At 36.9% G+C, this 12,055-nt stretch overlaps 1 protein-coding gene across 2 annotated transcripts in view; it reads right to left on the minus strand.

The window, feature by feature from the left end:
- The window catches only part of RASA3 (RAS p21 protein activator 3), a 288,551-nt gene that overhangs the window by 14,582 nt on the left and 261,914 nt on the right, over window positions 1–12,055 (minus strand). Inside the window, exons 16-21 of one of the 2 annotated variants that reach the window (XM_089688122.1) lie at window positions 10,795–10,872; window positions 4,237–4,314; window positions 3,696–3,769; window positions 3,152–3,258; window positions 924–1,006; window positions 502–710 (exon numbers count right to left, since the gene is read on the minus strand). In XM_089688122.1, coding sequence (XP_089544248.1) covers window positions 502–710; window positions 924–1,006; window positions 3,152–3,258; window positions 3,696–3,769; window positions 4,237–4,314; window positions 10,795–10,872 — 629 coding nt within the window. Of the gene's footprint in view, window positions 1–501; window positions 711–923; window positions 1,010–3,151; window positions 3,259–3,695; window positions 3,770–4,236; window positions 4,315–10,794; window positions 10,873–12,055 lie in introns of both variants that reach the window. The other variant, XM_089688121.1, reaches the window with a different exon arrangement.

Here is a 12,055-nt window from a genome sequence, read left to right on the forward strand (position 1 = left end):
TTATCATGTTTTTATATTTTATATATTTATATATTCACTTGTGGTTTTCTCTGTACATATGGTTCTAACAACTCCCATGATCCCCTTCTTCTTCCTCCGGGCTTGAGGGTAGGGGTTTGGTCATACGTGCATTGGCTGCAGACATTTAAAGCATGACCTGTATTCAGACTGGCCATAGCTCTGAGGAAAGGGATTCATCCCCTAAACGCATCAGCAGGCTGGCCACACCATCAGTCGGACACTCTGCCATTCATGTGGCCATCTCTATGGTCTTATAGGCTTTACACACATGCTATGTTTGTAAGTATGTTTTTTGTCTTTTTATATATATTTTTAGAAACCTTGGATAGTGCACTAGGTGCTTGCACCCCCTGTATGCTTTCTTCCAACAAATCATAACATATCAATGCTCAGTCTAGGAATGGAAAATTTTACTATTTTTACTATAGCTTGTAAAATATAATGGAAAGACAATACAGCCACATAATAAGGAAGTCCTACCCAGTACAGGGACTGCAGCCAGTGGCAGTCTCTGAAGTAGCTTTACAACACAACCAATGTCCATTTAGAAAGGCAGAGGGATGGAAAACAGTGAGGCGCTTCTTGTTACACTGGCTGACTTTGGTGAGGATGTCTATCCAATCCTTTGCTTCCACACAGTTATTTGCTTGAATATACAAAGTACGAACTGGCTGGATGACTTGAAACATCTTAAAAGACACAAAACTAAAGTCAGACCTATCTACAAATCAAGTTTACTGCCTTCTGGCATACATATCAGGACAAAAGTATATTTTTCTTTTAATAATTCAAAAGACAATGATAATGATGACTCTAAATATGCTACCATATCATTTTAACAAGACTAAAAAAAATATATATATGGGGTTTAGAATCCAATAAGTTGTAGTCTGTCATCTTACATTTTTCATTTTGAAGGACTCCTCTTCTACTTTCTCTACTGCCAGAATGTTTTCAATCGGAATACTGCAAAGCGGATGATCACCTGCTGGAAACATGGGACAAAAAACTGTCATTTAAGCACAATCCAGGAGATGGAGTCACAGAGCAACTTTTAGGCTGTTTAAAATAAACTGCAATGTGCTATTTCACGATGGGCAATCCATCTGACAAAATCTAGTCTCTTTAGAGACTAGAGCAGCCTTGGTACTACATCTAGAGCCCCATCCCAATCCAAATGTTCTATTTTCTAAAAAAAAAAAACTCCAATGTTTATGTGCATACTGCAGTTCTGAGCAATTTTTAACTTTGGAGAGTTTTTTTGGCATCCAGGGTTCTGTTAGAGAGATTTCACAATGGTTTCACCAGAAAGGAAGTAAGGGAAAATTTCTAACAGGGACACTGACAATAGCAAAACATTACACCAATATATGCAATGGTGCAAATAAGCCTTAATGACTTTGGGTCCATTTATTTTATTTATTTATTTTTTAATTAATAACTTTTAAACAGAATATATATATATATATATATATATATATATATATATATATATATATATATATTGGTAACAACCCATGCAATCCATAACTACAGAGAAACCAAAACAAATAAGTTCAGAAATTAAGTTATGTGTAATAAATTGGAATGACACAGGGAAAAAGTACTGATCATGTGAAGAAAAGGAGGTGCAAAAAGGCATGGAAAGCCAGGACACCAGCTGAAATTTATCAGTAATTAGAAAGCAATCCTGCCCCTTGTCAATGCAAATTAATATCAGCTGGTTCAGTCTCAACTGTACCAAGACATTCTTGATAAAAATCTGCTGCCATCTACCAGGATGATGAAGATGAAACGAGGGTGGACATTTCAGCAAGACAATGATCCCAAACACAAAGCCAAGGAAACTCTCAGTTGGTTTCAAAGACAGAAAATAAAGCTGCTAGAATGGCCCAGGCAATTACCTGACTTGAATCCAATAGAAAATCTATGGAAAGAACTGACAATCAGAGTTCATAGAAGAGGCTCACAGAACCTTTAAGATTTGAAGACTGTTTGTGTGGAAGAATGGGCCAAAATCACACCTGAGCAATGCATGCGACTAGTTTCTCCATACAGGAGGCATCTTGAAGCCGTCATTACTAACAAAGGATTTTGTACGAAGAATTAAATAAATTTCAGTTGGCATGTTCAATACTTTTTCCCTGTGTCATTCCATTTTATTACACATAACTTAATTTCTGAACATATTTGTGTTTGTTTGTTTCTTTGTATGTATGGATTGCATGGGTTGCTACTGACATGTTTTGAAATTTTATGTCAGCAGCACCTTTAGAAATATATTTACTGAGAAAAATGGTGATGTGCTTAATACTTATTTTACCCACTGGATATATATTGTATAAAGCAAGAGAGAGAGAGGAAGGATTCTCAAAGAACTATGGGTAATTCAATTAAGTATTTAGACAGTCTTCTCTCCTTCAGATGGAGCTGTATGGAATGAGGAGATAAACATGTGAAAAGGAGCTTAGAGTACAACCTGAAGGCTTGATATAAAGAAAACAGATCCTTAATGTATAATGTTTTACAGTTACCTGACAAAGTAAGGAAGGAAAAGAAAATATGTTATTGAGAGAAACGTACAAAACCACGGAACATTCCCTTTAAAAAATATTGAACAAAATCTAAAACTAAGTATGCAGATTGGCTGTGATGCTCTGTTCATTGTATAGTAGCTGCAGTAATATGTTGTCAGTAGTGGTAATGCCTCACTATAAGCTGTGGTTACTAGTAGAGCCCATGAAAAATGCAGCTTACACTTGTAGACCCTTACACAGCTGTTCTTTTCACTATCACAGAACTGAAGTATAATAGGAGTGCTGTTTTTTTAAATACATATTAATTTGAAGATCATAGGTCAGATTAGGAGATCAATACATAGCCATTGGGCTTCTAAATGGGCATTTCTGATTCTTGGCAAGTTCCTAATGTTGGATGATCAGGCATAAATCAAACATACTAAACAGTGGGACAAGAAAGCTTGAACAAACACTACAAAGTGTGCATGACAGCAGGAGATGTCTGACGAGATCAAAATAATGATAAACTGAATGATTGAGAGTGCTACAAATGTAATAACACTTCAGTCTTCTTCACTGCAAACCTACAAAGAAATCTAAGCATGAGTTACCTTTACTTTTATGGTATGTAAACTCATGGTTAGTAAGGCGAAACCATCGCTTCTTGAAATTCTTCATACCGAAGCGTTTCCTTCCCTGAGCTCTTTTGATCATAAATCTGGATAAAGAGGAACAAGGCAGAACACTTAAATGTGCAAACAGGCCTTAGGAACACCAAAAACATCAAGGTTTTGACAAACAAACCCACTAAGCTTTCTTATCATATGCAAATATCTGCTTTCACACAATAAGGCCTTGTTCAGTTACATCCATGCCCCCCTGCATGGCAAGAGGATGCACCCCAATGCTCACATACTAAGCCCTGAGGTGCATGGCAGAAAATGCAGGCCTGTTTTTATATGTATTAAAGTGTGCTGCTAGCCCATTCAAAGTTATTGCACTGCTCCTTAGCTTGCAACAACATTGTGTTAATGTGTGATAACAACTCAGAGTGTGAAGGTGTCCTTAAAAATAACTAAAATAAAATACTCCAAAAACATATAATTTCCTTTTGAATACCTAGTGTTGCCACAAATAACATAAAGCTATACTCACCCTTCTTTGAGCACAATTGGTTGCTCTATACTTTTGTGATCTCTTCTTCCAGAAGATGAAATTAGGTCCAAGAACTGAACAAGGAAGAGTTATGTATTAGTTACAAGGGGAAATTGCAGTGTGATGTGAATGAACATTACCCAATAAGGTTTAAATAATGCAATGTGTAACATCTGTGCTTCTGAAACACTTCCCCCCCGTGAATATATTGTAGCATGTGCAGCCACCATGCTCATTTTATCCAACAATTAAGTTACATGACCCTGGTCACATCAAATTACTCTGATGGAAGCAGAGGATTTACTACAAATGAATCTAACCTGGAAACCACTAAGACACAAACACCATCAACTGTAACATTAGATTTACAAGACCACACTGAAATGGTAAATCAAGGCTAAAGGCTATTAAATACATACTAAGATTTATCTTATTATATTTGGGAAACGTGGAGAATGCTTTCCATTTTTTTTATATAGTAACATAATGTTTTCCTGCACAGAATTTACTTATAAAAAGGTATTTAGTTTTCCAGGCTTACATTTTTAACAGCATCAGCATACTTCTGCTCATTAAAGTAGTCATAAAAAGCAGCCATATAGGTTTCTTTGAAGCTGGCCTGCAAGAAGAAGTCAAATATGTCAGTATGGCAACAGTTGTAAATTTGACATTACTTAAACTGTTTATTCTATTCATAGTTACTACTCCACTTTTACAGGGGATCAAGAGATTCTGACTGAAAATAGGGAAATGCAGAAGCATCATTGAGGCTCAGCGACTGGTACTCTGGCGGTGTAGGACTAAAGTCCTAGGCTCATTTTCCACCATTGACATTCTACCAACAGGATACATTTTTTTAGTTTTCTACTGATGACTGTATAGGTCTCTTTAATTTAAGCTTCCACCAATTTGTCTTTCATGTTTGTATACTGTATCTTTGATAACGACACTGGATCATAAGCTCCTTCAAGCAAACACTTTGAGGTGAGTGGCTCAAAGTATATCTATAGCCAAGCTTATGTTTTAATTTTAGATTTATTACCCCAGTAATTTTTGCCATTTGTGTCAGATTAAGGAGATTTTCCTTTACTTTCTGACACATCAGGAAGAAACAGGGAATCTATAAAGGGACAGTTGTCATCACAACAAGTGTTTCCATTGGAAAACTGCCGTATTTTTGTTTCTGTGACAGCCCAAAATTGTGGATTCTTCCCCATTTTACGTCCCATATATAGTAGCTACTAGGACAAATAAAGGCAAAGGGGTTGATTTACTAAAGGCAGTTAGACTCTGCAGGTGCAGTTGCTCCAGAGCAGGGGCGGACTGACCATTTGGAAACTCGGGCACTGCCCGAGGGCCCGGGTTCAGTAGGGGGCCCCATGAGATGCCCCTGGTACCTTTTTCATAGGCTTTTTTGAGTTTGGGCAAGGACACAGAGGCTCCATGATCCCTCATTGCCTGGGGGCCCCATGAGTTGTCAGTCCGCCACTGCTCCAGAGCTTAGTAAATGAGCAGAAGCTCTGCTGACTTCCATCATCCAATCATGTGCAAGCAAAAAAATGCTGTATTTTTTTAATTGTCCTTGCATATGATTGGGTATTCTTGGCAAAGGGAAGCTTTACCTCATTTAACTGCACTTGCAGAGTGCAACTGCACTTTTCAAAGTGCACAGTCTATTTGCCTTTAGTAAATTAACCCCATAATCTCCCCAACTGCAACACAAAGTCAATAACATTTCCCTACTCTATCCAACACAAAAAAAAAGTTTTGGCTTTAGACACACTTGCTACACATGTAATTCGTAAAGCACGACTACATATGCTGATTAAAAAAGATTAGTAATTAATTTGAAACCATGGCTGTTCCTCTGAGAAATGTTTAATGAAGAAGAATATACATGTGTGCAGCACAGTCCAGATTGGCAGTACATATGCTGCATAGAAGTATTTCTATCTCTTTTTATTGGGAGATTTTACATATGTTAAAGGTGGGAATGTAGCAGTTCTATTCTAAAGCAAGTTGTTATATTAATTTGCATAAATACAATGGTAGATGAAACTGGAGTGAGGATATTCATGAGCAGAAATATAAAGAAAAAGCAAACACACAATGTAACATTTTACGGCATAAAACAAGACACGGGAGCTCCAATATTACTGAATAAATATACTGGGTTGGGTTTTACAACTAGGATTTGTATATTTGTATACCCTTCTCCCTGGGGTTCAGGACTATCTGAATGAAAATCAAGGAGTGTGCAAACACCTATTTGAGGACCATAAGCAACAGTAGGTTTACATTTTAAAAAAAATCCCCCGAGTTTATGATTGAATGTATGCTGGTTGCTATATAAATAAATATATGTATAAAGTGTATTAATTCTGTGCTCTTTGTTTTTTTTTTTTAACTAAACATAAAATCCAAAATCATACAAAAGTGAGCTGCCCACAAAATATCCAAATATGACAGTGTGACAGAATGGGTAACTGTGCTTTTTTACCACAGTGACCCATCAGGCCTTGTCTAGACCTCCGACGACATCAACTGTGATGAAATGCGTTGGACGGAGCTTAGGACCTGATGTCATCAAGTCTGCAGCAGCAAGCGGTAATTTTTTTTAAAGGTTTCATTTTTCTCATTCTTATAAGTAATACTCTAATTTTAATAGGCCTATAGTATTTGCGGATTCACACTATTTGGAGTCCTCTTTCTTCCTATTTCATGGTTTATCGCATGACATGTCTACTTAGATTTTTATGAATCCTTTGGGGGATTGATGCAGAGGCTGTTCATTATAATCCACACAGTGACCCATTCTGTCACACAAGTACAAATGACCTTGCTTTATTAGGGGTCAGGTTAATTTGATAAGAGACTTCATTTTTATGGTGATGAGACAAAAAGTCATTGGTTTGGAAATGCATAAGGATTACCAGAACGCTCTTTTGATTCAATCTGGATTTGGATTTTCACTATTTTTCAAATTTGGTGTTATAAGTTTACACTATGTTGATTTGTACAATGGAATGATGATATTATGTAAAGGTATTTGTTTCACTTGATTAGATTATCACATATTCAAATAGGTAGCGCAGCATTTTGGTTTGATATAAATAAATATGCTACATAAATATGGAATTTATGGAAGTTCCTCTGTGAAAGAAATTGATGTAAATGGACCCATATAAGCAATGCATTCAGTCATCTCTATATTAAAGTGATTGTAAAGGGAATTTTGTAAAATAACAAACATGGTATTTGTACCTGCTCTGTGCAATGCACAGAGCAGCCCCAAAGGTGAACATATCCTTTAGGTAAAAAATCTTCTGCCTTTAAAACCACTTTAATATGGGAAATACAAAAAACTATTAATTGTCCAAGAAATATTAAGTACTAGTTACTGATATAAAATAATGTTAATGGTTTTCAAGGATACACATTTCTAAAGCTTGTTAAAAGTTAATTTGTAATACATTTGTAAAATAAAAAAGTTACATTAGCATACAATATCTTAAAAATGTAAATGACTTTCCTTTCCAGATTTCAGAGATATACAGTACTGTCAACTATCACCTTTTAGCTTCATTTAGCCTAAAATGGTATAGTAAAATAGGCTGCCTAGCAATACTACATACAGTACATACTGAATACTTAGCTTTGTGTATGCACAAGTTTAGCAGTCCTTTGGGCAAGCACATCATGTGAGTACTGGCTATGACTGTGGCATTATAAATAATTCCAAACTGGCTTCATAATGAGCAGTACGTTTAGAAATCAAAGTAGACTAGCATACCATCCTAGTACAGGCAGTTTGCTATTTTTTTTACTAATATGTATGTCCACCTATCTAGAGGAAATGACTAGATGTAAAATATGTATTTTCCTGTGACTCATCCTTATGCCTAGACATAAAGAAGAAACAAATACTAGGACCCGGTTCTATTACACAAGACCCAACACCATGCCCTGGGATAACCTATGTTCTCCTATGAGTACAAACAGATGTTCACTCCTTGGTAAAAGTGTCATAAATAATGGATCTGTGGGTAGAGAAATGCTAAAATAAATATATGGCAGAAATGAACTCATTATTATGTGCTATAAAGAGTAGTGGTTAAGGTTAAAGTGGATATTCACAAGTTAGCTCGTCTCCATCCACCCCCCACTACACAAATATCTTTTTTTTTTACCCTTTTCTTTTTCTTTGCACAGCCAAAAAAATAACATGTGCAACATAAAGAGCAAAGAAGGGCACTTAAACTATTAGGGGGTAGGTAGGACATCAATTATAAGAGAATATTATGATTATCGTAACTGCATGTATTCATCCTTAAAAAACAGACGAAATTAGTAAAGGAATATAACCCTCAATCCCCTCATGTTTTGCATTGTATTGGTATTGTTCTGTCACATGTTCTGTCCCCCTTTGTAATGTACAGCGCTGAGCGAACTATTGGCGCTTTATAAATACTGTATAATAATAATAATAATAATCAACTTTCAAATAAATAGTCTATATAGTACACTCAGTGGAAAACTGTTCATCGCATCGAAATTGCAAGAAATTTGCAAAGCATCCAAGTCTCTTCAAAATTACAACCAAGTTGCAATGCAAAGTCACACTGGAATCATAATGTATTAATCATCCGAAATAACTTCTGATAATATGAATCAATTCCAAACAACAACTATGAAAAATGAATTTGAATATACAGAACAAATTCAGAAAACTAATCATTCTAACATAATGAATATGATAAAATAAAATGATTGCCTTAATGAATGAATCTGAAACAAGACCAATGTTTTCGTCATGCACATCTCTAGGTCATTCACACTTATGCGGATTTCAATGCGTTTTCCAGTTTGCAAAAATGCACTACAGTCCATTTAACGTGATTTTCTATGAATCTAGTTCACATCTGTGCATTTTGAGCCAGTGCGTTTTTTTTAAAAGGGCCTGAGACCTTTTTTTCAGGCAGCAGATTGAGTTTTTTTGTGCAAGAGACTTCAATGGAACTGCACCAAAAATGCAAGCGTTGTATTTTTTTATGTGTTTTGCAGGAGTTTTTTTGCCAATAGGAAAGTATTGACTTCTATGCTACTTTATACTTTCTGGTACTCAAAAAGCATCAAAGTCGCATCCAAGTTGCATCTAGGTTAATACTTTACAGACATCAAAAGAGCAAAACGCACTGTGAAATCGCACAATCTGCAACTTGCATTGATGTGAACCTAGCCTTATAAGGATTTTCCTTTCTTTTGATCACTTGTAGGCAGGACTGCTGTTAGAAACCACGGGGTCCCATACAGCCAACCTGACAGAGCCCCTCCACCAAAAAAAAACAAAAAAGTTTACTAGGCTTCAGTTATGAACAAACACAGTGAGTGATTGTTACCAATCACTCATTGTGTTCATTCAGGAAAAGGGTCTGGTAAATGTGACATATTTACCAGACCCTTCCCCCACTTTTCATCCCAAAGGATCCTATTGTGTGCTTGCAGATGCTGGTGGAAAGGAGAGGAGGGAATGCGGCAGCACTGTGGGGGCACACAGGGGGGCCTGGGCAGCAGAGGGAAATATATGGGGGTGATGGGTGCGGCGGGGGCAATTACTGGAACTGACCCTTGCATGGCTCTCTCTGCAGCAGCTGAAAGCTAGTGGGAGGGAGAGGAGAAGAAGCCACCCTCTCTGCCCATATCTGATTCAACCAGCTGCCTGGGCCCACCCCGCTGCCCTGGGCCCTGTACAGGAGGACTGGTGGTACCATGGCCCTGCCTGCAGGATAAGAAATGTGTATTGTGGATTTACCTCCATGGACCTGTGCCTTTTTCTAATCTAATTAAAATTTCTGATGTTCTTTTTTAAATATAATTTTTGTTGTTTGAAGTATTTTACCAGTAGTTATTAAATGTGTGAGAAAACGTGATGAGTAAAATCATGAGAAAAAGTATTGAGTGCAGATACTTGTATGAAATGTCAGAAATAAACTGAACACCTCAGCTACAGGTCAGACTGTAAATGACCCTGCTGCCTGTGTACATCCTATTTCAGTTTAAACTTATTCTAAAGCAATATTGCAGTATGTATATAAGTAGTAAATCACACATTTCAATCAAATTGACAGCTGACTTACAATTTGTAATATCCATTTGTAGATATCTTTATTTTTGAAATTTAAAGACCAAGCATTGGTTGTTAGATTGTGGATCATACACAACTTGTGGTGTCTTATTTTCACCTAATAAATCTACCTCTGTCCGATGTATATAGGTGCCATTGCTATACTGTATGTAGTAATAATAATCACTAAGTTGAGCTTCATTCATTGATTTAAAATCTCTGTATTACAAACGTTTTGTGCTGACTTACAGCAACAAAACAAATCCTCTCTTTCATTTCTGAACATATAACGGAAAACGGTAAATGGAAATCTGCATTTTTTACATAAACATTGAATGTAGATTTAAAAAAATGAAAGCAAAACAAAGGCAGCAAGATACAGTATATAAAGATGTGTCTGGCATGGTCAATCGTTTGGTATATGCTTACATTGTAATAGGAAAAAAAATCCTTCAATACACAGCAATAAATAATACAACATATTTGCTCACTTGTTTAAATTGACATCTTGTGAAAAAAAACACACACACACACATAAAATATATTTATATATATACATACACACACACACACGAGACACGAGAGGTAAAATGCTTGGGATTTGAGAGAGAAATATGTCATGCGTTCAGTTTATGCATGCCTGAAACCCATGGTTCCTGCAGGACTTTATAAATAATGTATTGAAAAGAAATGTACTGTGCCTTTATTGTGTTAGCCATGGGTAGAAGTATAAACACTACCAGTTAAAAAACACTCTTTACTGGCCATGCAGATTAAAACAAAGACTTTAACATAGTTCTGGACATTCCACATTTTGGAATGAAGTGGCCTGAAAAATTGACCTGAACTGTCTCCAAAGGCTGCAATTTTACTGTACTCCACCAACCAATGGTTTCACTTGGTGAAAGGCTCTACGCCACTAACCTTCCGGTTTGAGCTATAAAACCTACAACCAACCGTATAAATCGCACTTACAGATTTGGACTTGGACAAGCTACCCAGTGTCTGTATGGTCTTGGAAACAAGTGTTAAGGTTCTGGATGTCTGTGGATCCTGTAAGAGATATTGGACACACATTCAATTACAACAGCTAGAAATTTTCACAACCCCAAAAATAAAAATACCCACTGACTTTTTATATTACTTGGACACTCTAGTAGTGAGAGCACCCTGCCCTAATTCTTTATCACCTTTGTAAGTGCAGCTCCTCCTGTTATGTTTTCCATAGCATAAAGTAAATATGATATCCAACAGGGTGACCAGCACCTTCCAAAGATGCCACAGTAGGTGTGCAGAACCAAAGAATAATTCATTCAAAGAAGAACTCCAGGAAAAATTGTTTTTTTCTCATTCAGTGGGGCTGTGCCTACACTGCATTGGTTAACTGATGTTTTTTGTGTAGGGCACGGGTGTCAAACTGGCGGACCTCCAGATGTTGCCAAACTACAAGTCCCATGAGGCACTGCAAGATTGACAGTTACAAGCATGACTCCCAAAGGAAAGGCATGATGGGACTTGTAGTTTCAAAACAGCTGGAGGGCAGCCACTTTTACACCCCTGGTCTAGGGGATTAGAGTGTTGTGATATACTCACCTAGTCCTCCGATTCTCCCAGTGCAAGACCAGTCCCTGTGGCTCCTGCCTCCCCGCAGTCTAGTAGTCTTGTGTGGTGGACTGTTCCTGACGTCATCATGCCCATAGAATGGCTCTAAATGTGAGGATGGGAGGAACAGTCCAACGCTGCATGTGGGGGAGCACCGCTTTCTGGAGGATCGAAGGATTAGGTGAGTATAGGCTGTGTTCGCCCCTACACAAAACAAGCAGTTAACCCATGTTTGTACTCCAAATAGGATGTCCAATGCACAAGAAATGGTGTACATACCTGAAGTCTGAAAGTGTGTCATTTAGAATGAATGGCACAACAAGCATGTAATGTGTTACCCCAACACAAAAGTGTATATAGGCCCCAAAGCATAGAGATCTCATCAACACACAAGAAATTACCAGGTGGTTTAACTCTCCAGCACCAATTAAAAACTGAAATATCAGTTTTCAATGGCTTGGGCCTATTGGAAGTTAATATTACACAATCTAACAAAGAAATAGCGGATTTATATTTCAAAATACATTTAAAAATATAATTGTTTCTTTATATACCTACTTTAATGTGATAGTACATATTTTTTCACTTAATGCATAAAATATAATACATCTATGACATTTTAAGGCATTCCAAG

The sequence above is a fragment of the Staurois parvus genome, unplaced genomic scaffold (assembly GCF_062004578.1).
Source record: "Staurois parvus isolate SC_StPar_1 unplaced genomic scaffold, SC_StPar_1.0 ptg000446l, whole genome shotgun sequence".
Taxonomy (NCBI): domain Eukaryota; kingdom Metazoa; phylum Chordata; class Amphibia; order Anura; family Ranidae; genus Staurois; species Staurois parvus.